Source organism: Vanessa tameamea, chromosome 16 (assembly GCF_037043105.1).
Source record: "Vanessa tameamea isolate UH-Manoa-2023 chromosome 16, ilVanTame1 primary haplotype, whole genome shotgun sequence".
Classification (NCBI taxonomy): domain Eukaryota; kingdom Metazoa; phylum Arthropoda; class Insecta; order Lepidoptera; family Nymphalidae; genus Vanessa; species Vanessa tameamea.
The window spans coordinates 8,510,858-8,529,086 of NC_087324.1; the positions used below are offsets into that span (position 1 = coordinate 8,510,858).

The window sequence follows — 18,229 nt, forward strand, 5'->3', positions numbered from 1 at the left end:
ACGAAACAATACTATTCAATATTGGAATAAATAAATAAATTCAGTAAATTTGTAGTAAAAATGAAAATACGTTTTAAAATTTATCTTATTTATTGTTGGTACTTACGTCTATTTATACAGATATTGCTAAGGTAACTATTGTATTTACCTACTAAGTTTGACTATGGACACATTCGCGTCCCATTGAACTCTAGGTTTAGAGATTTTATCCTAACAAGATCATTAGGCAGTGACCGTTTTATAAGAACGAAATACGATTTTTTGATTCCAACTTATATTCTAATATAATATAATATATATATTATACTTCAATTCAATTTAACATAACATCAAAGTAAATATAAATTAAATAGCATTTTGTTGCCGAAACTGTATTAAAATCTAATTACAATTAAATTGAACATTATTGAATTTTACAACCGAATTGTTTTTATTTACTGACCAATCCAAGTGGAATTTATTTTACTTTTAAATAATAAAGACGAAAATACATAATTAGAAGTTGAAATCTAGCACACTAAGATTACGTCTGTTATCACAACATAGCGATTGTAAACTAACAAAAACATTACATTGGAATCGACACGAAAAAATTTTAAAGGATAACGTAAACAAAACCATTGTCCGAAATAAGATTAAAATGTTTACAACTGGTAAGTATAGATTGGAATAAGTTTATAGATATTTTAATGCATTATATTGTGACCTTCATTGATTATTCAAGGCATTCATAATGATATTAATGTCGTGTCGTAATGCAATGTATACGTGTACATTAATCGGACCGAACTTCGCAAATGAAGAATGTTTCGAAGGAGCAAGGTGAGTCGTTCCATTTCAAGCCCTTATCGTCTCTGTTCCATAATTCTAAACAGTTTTCTTCTTCTCCGTTCTCGTATCTGAAGTTATTCGGTTCCCCAGCGTTCCAGTTTACGAATGTGAGCGGTCTGCCGTTGGCCATCCAGAAGAAATTGCCTTCTTCAGCTAAGTCAGTACCCGATGTCCAGAAATGTTCGCGGCCGTAACCTGGAATATTAAATATTGTGAAGTGAAGTTTAACAATCAAAATATAGTGTTTGCCTTTTCATATTATTTATGGGACAGGAATGAATACTATGATATTGCGTCTTAGGCGCTGTATATATAATATAGATACATATATTAAATGTTATAGTTGAAACTGAGTAACTGATCTTAACCTTTATTTGTATTTAATTATTTTTTTTATGGCATTGGTTGGCGGTGCTGTAAGAAATATTAACCATTCCTTACATCACCTATGCGCCACCAACCTTGGGGACTAAGATGTTATGTCCCTTGTGCCTGTGATTACACTGGCTCACTCACCCTTCTAGCCGGAACACAACAATACAGTGTACTGTTATTTGGCGATAGAATATCTGATGAGTGGGTGGTACCTACCCAGAGGGGCTTGCAAAAAGCCCTACCAACAAGTAAATATATATTATATAATTATATATATATATATTACGCTACGCCTTAAAATATAGTAAGATTTAGTATTATTTCATAAATATTTCAAAGATTTAAACTGGCTAGACTGTTAATTTCCATTTCGAACCAGTGGTAATTTTTAATTTAATCAATTCGGTGAGAGCCTAATTCTATAGACTATATATAACCTTTGGTGAAAGATTTATATTGGCAGTTAAAAAAGGGGAAGGATGAAAATCTCATACCGTTACGTTTAGAAGTTTTCACATGATTAATGTTACAAAAAATATTAAATATAGATATAGATTTAATTATATTTTATTCCTGAGCGTTTGTTTGTGTTAATAACTGTGACTCATATTATTAAGATCAATTAATCGATTATAAAGAACTTTCATATTTTTCCCTTGATCTTTTTGGGAGGCCATAGTCAAATACATACATACATACATTCATACAAGCGGATGCAACTGCATTAAATAGTTCATTAAATATGTCCGTAAAAAAAACTGATTCCATTTACAAAGCTCAATATAACCGAAATTGAGATCTGACTTTGAGCTATAATTAACGCAAGACAAAAATAATCAGCAAAATCGTTACAAAAACAATATGTTGTTAAAAGTATAACAATAAGTGAAAAGTAGTAAAATTGTCTATGTCTTAATCTCATTGTCCTTGATCTGTATGTTATATATGAGACAATATGCCAGAAGGCTATGTTAGGTGTATTAATATCTCCAAACCAACTTTTATAATGTAAATTTCATTCCCCAATTCTATAAGATGTTAAAAAAAAATGTTTATTTTTTTAAATTATATTACAATTTTAGTATGATATAAAATAAGGCAACACTGTGTCTTCGTACGAATATAACAATCTAGAACTATTTTTAAAATCTTCTGCTTAAAGGCATCTAATACGTAACGTATTTATATTATAAGCCAATCAAGATCAATTATTATATGTGTGCTTACAAACATACCAATGAGAGCTCTGATCAAATTTTCAAAATTCCATATTTTATCGGTACAAGTGAAAGCGGTTAAGATTCACCGCTCACTCACATGCTCTAGCCCGGTGGCTAGAGCATGTGAATCTTAACCGAACATTACAGTTATAAACTCGAACAAGCAATTGAATTTACAAGTGCTTAATTCGTGTTTATAATTAATCTCGTGCTCGGCGGCGAAGGAAAATATTGTAATAGCATTGGAGTAGTGTGATAAAGTAAGTTACAGACCTTCTTAGATTTAAAGGTTGATACAATTTTTCTGTGTAAACTATAACGACTCGAGGAAGGCTGACCATCCTTAGCATTATTCTTATTATCTTAGCTAGGATGGCCTGACTGTACTTTAAATTATCTTTGTTAACTTTAATTATTGGATGAATAGTTAGGGGAAATAATAAAGTCAATATAATATTACCTGATTCCCTGACGTATTTCTCTAGGCGGTCATTTTCTTCCTGTGACGAAACAGAGGCCAGATGCATGCCGTGGAATCTGCAGTACTGTTGAGCTTTGAACCAATTCGCCTGAAAAAAAGAAAAGTTAGTTATAAAAATGCATTAAAAACTTCTTTCAAGTGAAACTTCTTTGACGCGATGAGAGTAAATTTTAAGGTCGATTTCACGTTTCAGTGAAACACCTTTAACGTAAAAAGTTTTAAAAATTTACTGGAGCTGTAAGTAACGAAGTGTGCAAAATTTAGGTATAAATAAGCGCAGTCAATTATAAATTTTACTAAACAAGATTATTTGTGTTCCAGTATTCTCATAAAACAATATGTTCGAAGTTTGAATACGAAAAATATATTTAAAAAAAAAAATCCTTCGTAGATTTGACTCGCTGAGTATATTCTATTTATGAATATGGAAATTAAAATAATAAAACCCGAATTAAACTAAAATCAAATTAGTAACCATTATAAATTTAAAGAATGAAAATTTTTAAGTAACCAACAATACATTTGTTTTATATTCTAAAAAGTAATTACTGCTTGATATAACTTACTGAATAATTTTGATATCAACTTTTTTTTCAATTCTTATTTTAATTTATTCAAAGTTAAACCTATCATTTAGCTTCTTAAATTATCAATTATTCATTCTTACTTATTTGAGAGACCACTTCTTTTTTAATAAATACCAAATCGTCTCCCGTCACACGCTGAGAAAGTGGGTCGTGTTTCAACGAGTGTTTAATATGCGACTAACACTGTAGATAGATGTATAATTATATCATACCAGAACATGCTTTACAGCTTCGAATTAACAACTATATTGGCGTGAAAGATAACACGTTTAGTGTGTAGCTTGCGCGAGCTATTGGACTTATTGCAAGTTGATTGGCTATAGAATTTCATCAAGCAGTGTAAATATCTAAAATACTTCGCAAAGAATGTACATATTAGTTGCATAAAATACTTTGATATGTCCTCAGTACTGTGCACATTTTATAGCGCTTAAAGCAATTATTTAGGAACTAATAACAATAAAAATATCAGTCAATTAAAGCTTAACAAAAAAAAAAAAATACTCCTATGGTATTTTAGTCTAAATGACATTTATGAATAAATATAAGTGGTTCAATTATAAAATAATACAAAGTTAGTCTAGTGGCTAGCTTTTATGGATGCAGATTTCGAGGTCTTGGGCTAAAATCCCGGGTCGGACCAATTAAAACGATAACGTTTTTGTCCATAATTTTTCAGTTTACCTCACACAGAATTTTAATACTAATCAGCATTGGGACAGGTTTTGTTTGGTCCTTAGTAATATTAATAGCTTATGGTATGTATGGTAGAGTTAAAATATTTATACCTTAAATATGTAAATGCTCATCCTTATTTTATGTACGAGTATACCCGTTACATATGAAGGATATTTAGTAAGTTTTTGCGTGCATATTCCATCGATCAGTCTTGTTTATGTGTGTGTGTGTGTGTAGAGGCATTTTTTGCGAAAGTATAGTATGGACTTGATTCATAAATCGAAATTTTAGGGGTCACATACATACAGCCTAAATGAGATAATTCAAGGTAGAAGAGTTGACACTGAATTGGCTACATGCCAATAAACTAGAAAGTTACATATTATTTATACACCTATACACAGGCACATTTAACTACCTTAAGATATTTTTTTAAATATTTAATTTAATAAAATATCTGGCTATATAGAACTTTTAGATTGAAGCGCCAATATAAAAAGAAATATTGCTGATTTTATCCGGATATGAATTCTATTAATCAAAATAAATTATCGGCTTTTCTCTACTGTAATATGCATTATTATACATAAAACCGTCCTCTGTTATTGGTGAAAAGTGCTTTAAAATGATCCTGCCTGGAAATAAAAAAGTGCAGGCACATCAAAATACCAAACTAGGTAATAGTACAGTAATAACACAGAGATTAATCATAGGTACGGACAACGCGTTTGTGGATATAAGAAAGACTAAATAAAAATATATTGACAATTTATATAAAACCTACATACGTTGCAATTTTAGCTTTCCAGAAAGAAAAATAAAAAACAAACCACAAAACGAGTGCTGTCATGGAAAACCTGGTTAGATTGAAGTTGCTTTCACTCTATATTACGAACAAATTAATACATACAATGATATAAATCTACAACGTTCGAATAGAAAAAAAAATAAGTTTAAATAAAACCATATATACAAGAAAGAGACAGACAGAGAAAGAGAAAGAGAGATAAAGGTCGACTGGAGGCATAACGCTTTTTTCTTTAGTTGACGATTTCTGCCAGTTCACTCTGAAAAATACAACCCAGCTTCTTTAGGTGTACAATTATACGATAAAAATGTTATTTAGATCATGGACAAATATTAACCTCGCCTACACTAGTCATATGTGATTTTTTTACCAAATAAAATTAAATAAACATAAAAATATAATATGCCAAGAGTTACATTTCGTTTTTTACATTTAATGAGAATGAGGGGCCGAGATGATTTAATTGATAGAACGTCTTCTTAACCGAAGGTGCTTCAATCTGGGAAAGATGTTTATAATTTATCTCGAGCTCTGTGGTAAAAGAAAATAAGTTTCAAGCCTTTATTGAAACCTCCTTTACAAAATAACGTTAGGCCTTTGTCTAACTTGGGACTATTACAGGACTTATTATATTTAAAAAGTGAGCTACTTATGTAAGAAGATATGAACCGACTAATGTGAAATATTTACCAAAATGCTTAATTTCTCAGCTCATTAATTATGCTTATGTAATTTGTAATGTGAAATGAAAGTGTTTGAAGCTACAATGCTTTTTTGTGACGTGACATCCGCTTTGATAATTATAAAACCGGTTTTTATGAATATTCATTTTGTTAACTAATTTAACTTTTGTTCCTTTAATTAAGGAAAAAAGTAAAACTATACTTGGACTTTATGTTAAGTGTGTACTTATACATTGAGAAGAGTTTTATTATGAACGATCTTATTAGAAGTAATGGCATCATTTCGTAAAAATTCATACGAACTTTTGTTTTAAATATACTTGTTTATATGGCAAAAAAAATACCTAATCGTAATGTTTTTTACGTTACGGAATCCAGAAAACATGATATGCCAAGTTAAACCGCACTTGGTTGGTTAAAAAAAAAACTTATAAACATTACGACTTATTTTTGTGTTTAGTATAAAATACCTACCTATATTTATAACATATCCTTTAATAAAGTCGATTTTGCTTCAAGAACAATTTCTTGATATTGAATAATTATACTTTATAAATAGCTAATGGCTGGTATGATGACTCTGTAAACGTACTATAGGTAATCTGTTACATGTATATATTATACGACTATATTATACTATACAATATAGTATACTTAGGAATTGTCACGGCACGGTATAGAAGTGTATGTACTGCAGTGCGATTCTGTAAGAATTCACTTCGTACCACACTCCTGAAATATTGACAACCGACTTACAGTGATACGCCATTTTGGTACGTTTATCCTGTAAATTTTATAATTATTATACTTAATATCAAGGTGAGATTCGAGTTTCTTGCTACAGAATAGCCCTACAGCAATGCCGTGTAGAGGCGAGTTTCAACAAATTAGAAACTATTAAAACCTTCTCTAAGTGTCACCTTTCACGGTGATCAGTCAAACGGAGGCGAAGTCAACAATATCAAAATTGCTGCGGAAAAAGCTGAATCAAACAATTGATCCAAATATTCATCTCATATTGCTTATTATGTCTTTGTCTCATTTGCAGTTGACCTTGGACATTGGAATAATAGTCCAAAAACGTTTATAAAAAGTATCACGACTCGTTTTAATTGCCTCCACTGATGACAGGAGGGCTGGTTAATTGTTTGCCCAGTGGATCGGAGTAACTAGTTTTTTTTTTTTTATATAGTAAAGACTCAAGATATAACATCCATTTAAAATATATATGGATTATGGACTTTATACATAACATCATTAAAATTAATTCTTCCATTAATTAAAATCTAATGTAATTATAGATTATTCAATTAGTGCGGTCTCTGAATGTCGGTACAGTTTCATAAATCATTTATGTAATTTTTTATTAATAATAATTAATGTTGAACTGATTTGATTGATGTGTTATTAATATTTCATAAATCAAAATAGATTAAATTTTGTTGATATAAAAATCTGTAGTGTTTTCTTGAGTTAACAAGGACAAAATTGAATACATATTTTTTAGGGGACATGTTTAGAAATGCTTTTAGTATTTCTACGTAATTAAAGTGTTAATAAAAAAAATCCTTAGGTTCATAAAGTTATAACATTTGTAAAAATAAAAGATGTAATAAAAGCTTTATATTGTATTATAATACTGCGTGTAAAACATCTACAGTACAAATCTATTTTAATTAAATTTGTTAGGTGACATTTTCTTATTTAGATTACCTAAAAGTACCGCTTGAAGTTTACATTGCATAGAATTAGGCAATTCATTATCAAGATGATATGTTTTGAAACGGAGGCTATCGTTTACTAAAACAAAGCTAATTACATTGCAAATTGCGTTTCGGAATAGTTTATCTGTCTGATGCATGATAAATCTTAAACCAGTTCTTAACTGGTTTAAAATAAACACAATAAAGACATTTAAAATACATTCTGCTTAGAGAAATAACTTTGTAAATATTTATTGTGCGACTGTGACGTAGGCAGCGAATCTAATCGATACTACTACTTCGATAATAGTTCTTAATTTGAAATAGTATATTTTGACACTAACGAAAATTCTTTTATTATTTTAATTAAATATTTTCTGAATTCAATATGTTATATCGTATTCAAAAATATTTAGTCGTAAATAAAATTAGGTTATATATTTTTTTTAATATCACTGCTTAATCAGACTATGTGTGATAACGACTATGCCATGTTTGACATGATAAACTCCTTAACTATAATATTCTGCTTTCATTTATTGAAATAGTTTTTCTCTTCTTTAGTAAAATATTGCAAGATAATTTTAATGAATATTCTAAATTCAAAGGTAAGAATAATTATAAATGAATACTTTCCTAATCGTAAGGTATAAAAAATCATGGTTCCAAGCCGGTTTTAGTAAAAGCTATTTTCTCCGCACCTCAAGATTACCACCTAGTGATTGCGTCGAGGTACCATTACAGCAAAAGCATTCAATTTAGGCAAATAAATTTTATTTACGGTTGTAAAATGCATACCATTGTAATATTGTTACGTAAGAAATATTCTATGAGGAAAATGTTGTGGAATAATCGTGTTTTATTTCAACATCAAAACAAATACTTTTTTCTTAGACACGTTTTACTCTATCGTGTTTATCGTTTTTAGCGAATTCATGTTTATTGTTTCATATAATCCAATATATTTTATTTAAGTAAACTTTCCAATAAACCATTTTTGAATCGTAAATATTTCAACTTGGTACAGTCGGAAGCTTTCCGGAAAATTGCTTCCAGCAAAGTAAGGGAGAGAAACTCGTAAATATATTTGATGAACTATTGTTTATGTAAAATTTCATATGATTTATCCAAAATGCATCAATTTTCTTATTTACTTCAAAAGAGGCTTCTCTGTCTTATATGAAATATTAAAAAAAAATAGCTACGATATGTAAGGTGATATGGCAATAAAATTAAACGTCAATTTACAATGCAGACCAACATGAACAACGTGTAAATTGTCATTACATAGTTTCCGTGACATTTTGCAGCGCGATATTACTTCCGGTACAATGGGCGGAGCTGACTTTGTATTGGGGGAAAATTTATGATTTATAATGATTGAAACATTGGACCGGCTCACTCACTATTACGAGCAAAACATTAAATTTTAAATCGAAATGCTGCATTCTTGCCACCATTCCACGCGGTCATGATTTATACAGTAACTGTTAATTATTATTCTTATGTATATAAATATACATTATTTCTGTTTAGCAGTAGAATATATGACGAGTAATATTAACTCAGACGGGCTTACACAAAGTCAACGAGTACACCTTTTTTCTGAACAAATTAAATTTTGGCCTTATTGGAAACTGCGGTTTATTAACGTATTGCGAAGTATGTTAAGCTTTCAATCTGTACTAAAATTACAATTGTGGAAGTAACTATGTATGTATGTGTGTGGCACACTGGCAATGAATTAGCTTGGGTCCAAGACATATGTACGTATATAAATTAAAGAAAAGCGTCGAGAACCGCTAATTAAGATATAATTTAATGGATTTCAAATCTATTTCCTTTAGAGGATTATTTCAAATTTTGAAAACAAATATATAATATATTTATTACAACATTAACATATAGCCTGCGTATTAAGTCTACTTTGCAAAACATGAATGGACAATTAATCATAATCACATCTTAAATAATTTCGTTCAACATAATATGAAATAGGTACATATTGAAAGTGCTATATCTTTCGTAGCAAACGGAATCAAAGGCGGGTGTTCATTTAAAAAATGAATGAAAGTTAGCGAGTGATCTGTTCTACTAAAATGGAATAATTATATGTTTATTTCGAGCCGATGACTCGGTGGATAAAACGTGTGAATATTCGTCGTGAGAAAATAAATAATAATAAAATATAAAGCGTATCCAATAACTGACTCTTTGTATGAATACATTAAATATGTAAAAATATACGTGAATCTTAATCTAAAATCACAGGGTAAAATTCAGCTTCGTAATTCTGACCTCACGTGTTCAATATACTCTCGATATCGTAAGTGAAGAAACAAATCGTGAGGAAACCTACACGACACGAGTATATCAATCTACATACCAAGCTGCAACACGTCTTAACAGGAGATATGCCCAGTGGAATTTATAGCGTATACCTAAATACCTTTTAATGAATTTATATAATAGAATTACCAACTATTAACAGTATCACTATTATCAGTAACACATATAAGACATAGAGATATATAAATACTATCTGTCAGTCGCGGCTTCGCTCGCGTTACAGTGGTTGGTTGTCAGGTGTTCGGTATCAAAAATAAACCTATATCCTGCCTTTTGGTTTCATCAAATTCGGATCATGGAAGCGTAACAGACAGACTGGGTAACTTTAGCTTTTATAATATTAGTAAAGATTTCACTTTCCACTTAAAAAAAAAGAGCTTTATACAATTTTAATTAAAGTTGCTTAGTGATAATTTGGGTTAAATAATATATTTTATTTACAATCGAAGTTTAAGATAAATAAAATATTACGACAATAATTGTACATCCGTTCATTGTAGTAGTACGAGGTGTGGTTAGTTAAAATGTTTCGTTCAAAAGAGAAAGCAGATAATCGATCAAACCATGCGACCACTCGAGATGCGTACGCGCATTGCATAACTTGTGACGTCAACATAATGACAATATTACACGTGTCTTAAGAATTAATATAGGCATTCCGATATTGTTTTGCTATGCTTTTTTGAATAAGGTGATTAAATATGTTGTTTTAATAAATATAATGGAATAGAAATAATTTTATAATAAATATATTATAAAAATAATAGAGAAAGTTTTTATCTAGGTGACAGTTATGTTCCAGTTATATTTTTATAGGGTTCCGTACCTATAGGGTATAATGGAACTCTATTACTAAGACTCCGCTGTCCGACCGTCCGTCCGTCCATCTCTCCGTCATCTCATGAACTGTGACAGTTAGACACTTGAAATTTTTACAGATGATGTATTTCTGATATCGCTATAACAACAAATACTAAAAACAGAATAAAATAAATATAATATAATGGGACTTCCACACAGCAGACATGATCTTTACTGCTTTTATATATAATGGTACGGAGCACTCCGTGAGCGAGTCTGACTCTCACTTGGCAAATTTTTTCTGTTTTAATTTGTCTTGTAAAGAGGTTTTGAATTCACTTTTACTGTATGGATTTGCTTTTTTGAAGCAATGGATTATATTTATAGATACGTAATAGTTTACTAATCTATTCGCCCGTACTGTTCTGTGTTGGGTTATTGTACGGTGCAGTCCTGGGTCATTTAAAGCAATATTTCTATCTTAATAATATATTTAAACGACGATAGGGATAAGGATTGAACGTTTTTATGTGCAAAATATGACGTTTAGGTATTTTATCGAAATTTCTCTAAAACGGTTAAACATAATCAAATTTTCATAGTTCTAAAGGCGGAGAGTACCAAGTTGCCAGTGTGAAAACCAAACACAACACTCGCTTGTTCTAATGACCGCGTTTTCATCAAACAGGACGTTAAAAGCGGGGTCGAAAGACTTCCTCGCTTTAAATGTATGAGAACGTATCAACAATGAAGAGTTTGATAATCTTACAATAACATAAATTATGATTACGCTATTAAACTCAAGTGCCATAATATTACGCTATATTACGCTATTTATAGCGAAATGTCATGCAATGTAATATATTTCTTTATTTATGGTTCCTAAAAGGTCATTTTTAAGAAATCATAATTCAAGTCAAAGTCGTGTTAGGTTATTAAATAATCGTATCATAAATCATTACTGTACAATTCATCATATAAATTGAATGATGAATAATTTAAATAAAAATATCGCGCGCAGGTTAAAAAATGCTATAAAAATTAAGTATTTTTGGGGTCATCCCTATTTTTATTGAAAAAATAGTAATAAAAATATACCTATATATTTATAAATTATTTGGAAAATGTTTTTATCATTGTGAAATACTTATTTATTTACCTTGAAGAATATTCCAAGATAGTATCGTTTCTCTCCTGATTTCAGAAGAGGCATTGTCCATCGCGTTACGCCTAGTTCGTCTTCGCTGCTGCAACTTGAACATTCTGTAAATAAAAATCACCGGTTATACAAAACATACAAGACCATTTCGGATGGTAGTCTAACATTATAATGCGATGAAATAAAAATGACTATTAAGTGTAATAATATCATCGTCAGCAGTTGGTCATGATTCACAATGATGAAACCTATTTGATGATGTCGTCTGGCGGGGACGTTTTAACCATGGCGGTCAATATCAGGGGATATCAGCTTTATTTTTCGAAATGTGTAATGCTATGTATATGTATGTATGTATATACATGGGGATCCCAAGTACGCGGGACGTATTATAGTGCATAAGTGCACACACAAGTACACTCTCTATTCCCTAACTCTTATAATTCGATGTGACGGCAACTTCGATACAACCGGAAAGAGTTCAGGGGCAGGACTATAGACACTTTCAATTTCCAGACTCCAATCTGTTACTGAGAAATTGTATAGAAATCCCCAATAACTTTTTATCGACCCGCCTTGGGGTTTGAACTTAGGACTTCGAGATCTGCGACCTTAAACCCCACTACCCTACTAGACCAACGAGGAAATCACGTAAGTATTTAAGATAAGTGTGAATAGTAAGTATTGTCTTACTATTTAAAATAAACACGAGAAGAGTTTAATTGAAAATGATTATTCCATTGGAATAAATATCATAATTAAATTGAAGAAAATATAACAGATGTAGATTTTTATATTATTAAAGTAACAATCAGTAAACTAACAGCTATTAAAAGTATGATAAACGATTTAAATTTTGTCTATTTTAATTTAGGTAGAAATATTCATTGTTGTTTTGGTAAGAATACGATTATTGCTGTTTGCCGGTAGAATGAATCTTCAAGGTAAGCTACCATGAAGACCTATCAAAAGTGAGAGCCGATTTGTATTTATGATTCATAACTATATTATATTTAATTGAATATTACGAAACAACCGTGGAATGGCGAAGAGGAAAACGAATCATTTTTACCAAATTTGAAGACCTACTGATGTTGACCAATCCGTCATGATTGTTGAGAAATTGGGATAGTAAAGGTCAAAGATGATTAAGAAAAGCTTAGTACATTTGAAGTTTTTAATTTATGACAATTAATTACCTATAATCAGGGTTTTTTTATAATCAAAGGTAGGCGGATAAGCAAATGCGCCACCTGATGGTAAGAGGTCACTCCCGCCCACAGACATTGGCGCTGTCTGAAATATTAAACATTCCTTACAACGCCAATGCGTCACCAACCTTGGGAACCAAGATGTTACGTCCCTTGTGCTTGTATTTACATTGGCTCTTTCACTCTTCAAATCGGAACACAATGATACCAAATATTACTGTTTAGCGGTAATATCTGGTGATTGGCTGCAATCTACCCATACGGGACTATAAGTAAGGCTATAATTTCTAGGATAAAATCATAATTAATTTAATTTAGGACTTATCTATCGATATATCTTTCGATTAATGGTATTAAAGTGATGTGTTATGTAGGTTTACCGGACTATCGGACTATAAGAATGAGGGAATGGAAAGCGCTCCTTGCGTAGGTGTGTATTATAATGTCGCGGCAGCAGAGTCCTAGTAGAAATTGGATTCATTTGTTGTTAATGACGCATGCGTATTATAATAGAATAAAGTTTATAAAGATGGCATTCATATTGATGCAATAATATATTCGTATTAAGATGGTTGACTCATACGTGTAGTGAAATTTTTTATCTACTGTTGTAACATTTAATTCTATTTTTCGATCAAGATAACACGCTAGTTGAACCAATTAAGCAATATTTCCGAAAAGTTATTCCTCCTTTTACTATGAACATTGCAATTCCTAGCTTTGTATGTTGTAATATTAAACAAATACTTTATCTAACGTTGATTCTGTGATAAATAAATAGGCAATGAATTGCAAGGTCACATAGTGCAATTGTTTAAGAAATTTAAGCATGTTGTCAATGAAGTAGACACGGCGCTATTTGTCAAATGTGTTTAAGGCTAAAAGTACGTTAATGTTTGACCCAAGTTCATATAGCACCAGCCGCATTACTAAATTCTTTAAGCAAAGCATTGCTAGTCACTTTGACCTCCTTCTAACTCATTAGGTACTTATGTAAGTTAATTTCTAGACAAAACTACTGCACACGCAAAAATATTTAGATTTTTGTGGTCTGTCAAATCTGGCCAGTTTGAATTTGACTTTTTTTTATTTTTTTTAAAGATATATTTAAAAACTTTATTTCCTAAAAACAAGTATTTCGTTATACATCAATTAAACGTAAATTTGTATTGTATTTTTTATAACTAGACCATAAAGAACTCTTTTATATAGAAAGGATTTCACGTATTATAAAAAAATAAATTAACTTTTTTTTTAATTTTGAGGCTTTTTGACATAGTGGCATTTTGCCTTTGTCATGCAAAATATATCGAATTATAAATCACAACCCTCAATCTTAGCTATGTATCGTCGCCGTGGTAGCCATCTCAGTTGAGTCAGTTGTTGAGTTTGACTTTGAGTTTGAATGAGGATGTATTTTTAAATTTATAGTATTATCATCAATTATAATAATAATTTTAATTCACATAATACGATGCAATTAAAGTCAATTATAAAATGAATCATTTGAAATTATTATTAAATCTCAATGAAGTTCCATTGCGCATTCATTCAAAGGAATAGCTTTGTGTTCCTCATTCGTTGAATTAAATGTATTGTAAAGACTGTACTGAGTACCATTATATGTTACGTCAAAATCATTTAATATATTATAATATATGAAACTATTAGTAAGATTTGAAATGACTATTATGAAGTAGTGTAAAATAAAGATTACCAAACAACTGTTTAATAATATAAAATATTAAGTATTACGTATCATTAAAAAAACCGTTAAAATAAATTGTTTCGAAATATGAAAATATAACAAAAAAAAAAAACAATAGAACCACATGATAAGCTTGCAATAACAATAGTAACAACCTCTGACTTTATTTGCATAAAATTCACTAGCTCAGTAAAATAATTTAATGGCGTTATTACCATCTTAAAACATTTATTAGTAATGAGCTCTTTTGTGGTGATGACACCTTAGGTATACGTAGCTGGCTACCCTTCCCGCCTTTGAACGGCTACAAGGCATAACTATTATACTGTAATGCATATGAATCTATGGTTTAACACGGTGCACGCCAGTAAAGCTCCCAGTCAGCGAGATGTTTTTTTAGCTATCTCCAACAATCATCGCCAATTAACACTTAACTTTAATTGATTAGAATAACCTTCTTCATGAAATACCCTGTCCATTTATTAAAACCGAACTAAATCCTCTCGGTAGTTTTCTAGTTTAATGCGCTAAGACAGATAGGAAGACAGACGCGGTAGGGACTTAGTTTTATAATTAATAGCGATAAACTATTGGTTACTAAACATACCCCCAGTTTCTGAAATCCTGATCAAAGTAAAGTTACCTAATTTCTAATCTGAATGATCATTGGTCAATATTAGCCGATGTCGCAAAACGCGAACAATGTGTGAAATTATTAAAACTCTGAAGTCAAGAAAAACCAAAAGTCTTTCAAAAATCTGATATTTTATATATCCAGAGTATCTGCGCCTTTTAATTAATTAATTAATTTAATTTTTAGCAAGAATTTAAAATAAATTTTAGGTTTTAAGAGAATGACAATTTAAAAAAGGAACATTTCTTATACGTCAATGTGCCTTGATCTTATCGATCTAAAAAGTTTTGCTTGTTATAACTAGCCTTCTGACCCTTAAAGATGTTTTGATATTTGTTCATTGGGTATCTTGCACAATGATTTACTTCAACAATTTACAAATATGCACTGTCGTTGTGAATAATTTGGTGAATGATTAATATGTAGCACTTCTTCCGATAAGTCTACACGAGTTAATATGATTCATGATTCATAATCCATCATTATCGTCTTTCAGCGAGATACCTTTGAGTCGTACATCTAGAGTTTTTTATTTATATTTCTTACCTGACTTCCCACCGATACTATTGAGAGGCGACTGGTAGTTCACGGTCTTGGTGTCAGCTATACAGCTCATCACGAGTAAGATTACAGGTAGATATTGACGTTGAAACATTTTTGTTTATATTTATCACTTTGCACTTCACGTTTGAACTATTTTGACTTAAATTGGTCAATTGATTCAGGTACACTTAATTTGACTGTTTTTTTGCTAATGAGGTTGACTTAAATGATAAAAAGAATTTACTATTAATAGCCTGTTAAATGCTACTCAATGTAGTCTGTTCTCTTGCAAAGAGTTTATAAAGCTATCACCACGGGTCTTCAATCCGGATGGATGTGGACGTATGTGGCAGATTTTCTTGACACATTTGTTGTCATATGATGTTATTCGTCACTGCCCCAAAAAACAAACAGTTTACCTCCAATATTCAGTTAACATTTACGTGTTCTGGGCACTAGGCCATCTATCTAGAGAACATTTAGCAAGAGAGTTGGTACTTTTTTTAATTATCAAATGATATCTACGACTATATCTATCTATATCATATAAATGGTATCACGGTTAGCGTTTAAAGTTATTTCGTTTTGTTATTATTATAATAACTGTATATTGCACTGTTGCGTATCGCTTACAACATGATGAGCATAATTATATTTCGTAAATCTGACACGCAACAGATGAATTAAGATTGAAAATTATCAAATTGTTAACCAAGCACCCCGATTCTTATTACAGATTATATACAAAAGCAAAAATTAATACAAATTCCCGGTAGTGTTAAACGACGAGTATTTTTGTTGATACGTGTGTGGCTTTCGTTATTAATTATTGACGTATTAACAAATTGTTAATTTTGACGACATCCGTGGTCGAGTAGTGTGTACACCGGTTTTCATAGGTACGCCACTCCGAGGTCCCGGGTTCGATTTCCGGCCGAGTCGAAGTAGAAAAAGTTTATTCGTTTTCGATGTCGTATTGGGTCTGGGTTTTTGTAGTACCATCGTTACTTCTGATTTCCATAATACAAGTGCTTTAGCTACTTACATTGGGATCAGAGTAATGTATGTGATGTTGTCCAATATTTATTATTTATTTATTTCCTATAGATTACTAGAATCTTCTGCCTTTTGTTTTATAATCTAATAACATAAAAACATCAAAGTTTTATTGTGCAGTAATATCACCTGAACTTCAATGTTGGTATATTTCATGTTCTAAATCACTTCTGATTTGGTCAATTATTATTTATTGTAGATTAAAAAATTAAGCTTCATTTTACTTCAATTTATCAAAAAATTGTTAAATGTTTTAATATCTCATCTTAATATATAGTCCATAAGCGTTTACGCATTGTGTTGTAGAATAAAATACAAGTTGATTAAATTGATTGTTGACAGGGGACACGATGTAGAGTACGAGTTTTTTTACCCATGATATGCCTGTTTTTTTTAATGGTAACTAAAATTTAAAACGAGCGGCTCTTATGGCGAGCAGTACTCATAAGTAATTAATATTATTATTAAGATCGAACGCGATTTCTTTATTGATATTGCAATCAGAGTTGGATCGAATGAGATCATTGCTCAACGTACATTCATTTCCTTGGTTACATTTCAGATTAATTATAAACTGTTAGTGCTGTTGTGCTATTCTGTAAATCGTTTCGTATCTCACTCGTGAAACGTTAAATACTTTTTGTGATGAGCTATTTCAATGAGTGTATTCTTTAAATGTCATATAGAATATAAATATCACATTATAACATTTCACAATAGGATTATGTTATGCGGAGATTTTCAAGTTTATTTTTACAGATTAGCTCTATCCCATCCGAAAACACTGTCATGTTTACTTATAAGCATAAGTAAAAGAACTTTTTAACTCGAAAATGACGTAATTTTCGGCCGAAATATTAACGGTGATTAATTTAAAAAAAAAATTGATGAATTACGATATGAATAAACGAGATAAATATTGAAAAATAAGTACGTTCCATTAGAAATTCATGTGCAAAATTTCATCTTGTTCGACCATTAGGTTTCTTTCATAAGAAAGGGCGTATCATCTTGTTATGCTAACAAAATAAGTGAAGATGAAAACCTTTTAGTAAAATTAAAATTGTACGCTATCATTAAATAGTTTTTTAAAGTCAGTCAAGCGTATACTTAAATTTTATGTGGAGGTATAGCAAGAATTAAATAAGCGATAAAAAATATTACTTGTCGTATTATATCAATTTTAATGGGATAAATATAGTGTAAATATAATTACATGGTGTGATTAAACTTTATCGATAACCAACTGACATAAAATATGAAATGATAAAAATCAGCTTTTTGTTTGCTTCGACGAATGGTGATGGCCTTACATTCATTTAAAATATTATCTTTAATCACACTGAGCTGATCCCAGTAAATACAGCAACCAGTTTTTTTTAAAAGCTGTCAGTTTTATTTT

General features: G+C 30.5%; 2 protein-coding genes across 3 annotated transcripts in view; one reads left to right on the plus strand and one right to left on the minus strand.

The window, feature by feature from the left end:
- Positions 1–18,229, plus strand: part of Pdi (Protein disulfide isomerase) — a 340,404-nt gene that overhangs the window by 119,900 nt on the left and 202,275 nt on the right. The gene's annotated exons all lie outside the window — the stretch shown is intronic.
- The window catches only part of LOC113402941 (low affinity immunoglobulin epsilon Fc receptor), a 93,523-nt gene continuing 75,365 nt past the window's right edge, over positions 72–18,229 (minus strand). For both annotated transcript variants that reach the window (XM_064217250.1, XM_026643313.2), the window contains 3 exons: positions 11,676–11,779; positions 2,887–2,995; positions 72–1,026 (listed from right to left, as the gene is read on the minus strand). In XM_064217250.1, the coding sequence (XP_064073320.1) occupies positions 776–1,026; positions 2,887–2,995; positions 11,676–11,779 (464 nt within the window). In that variant the 3' untranslated portion in view covers positions 72–775. The remainder of the gene's footprint in view (positions 1,027–2,886; positions 2,996–11,675; positions 11,780–18,229) is intronic.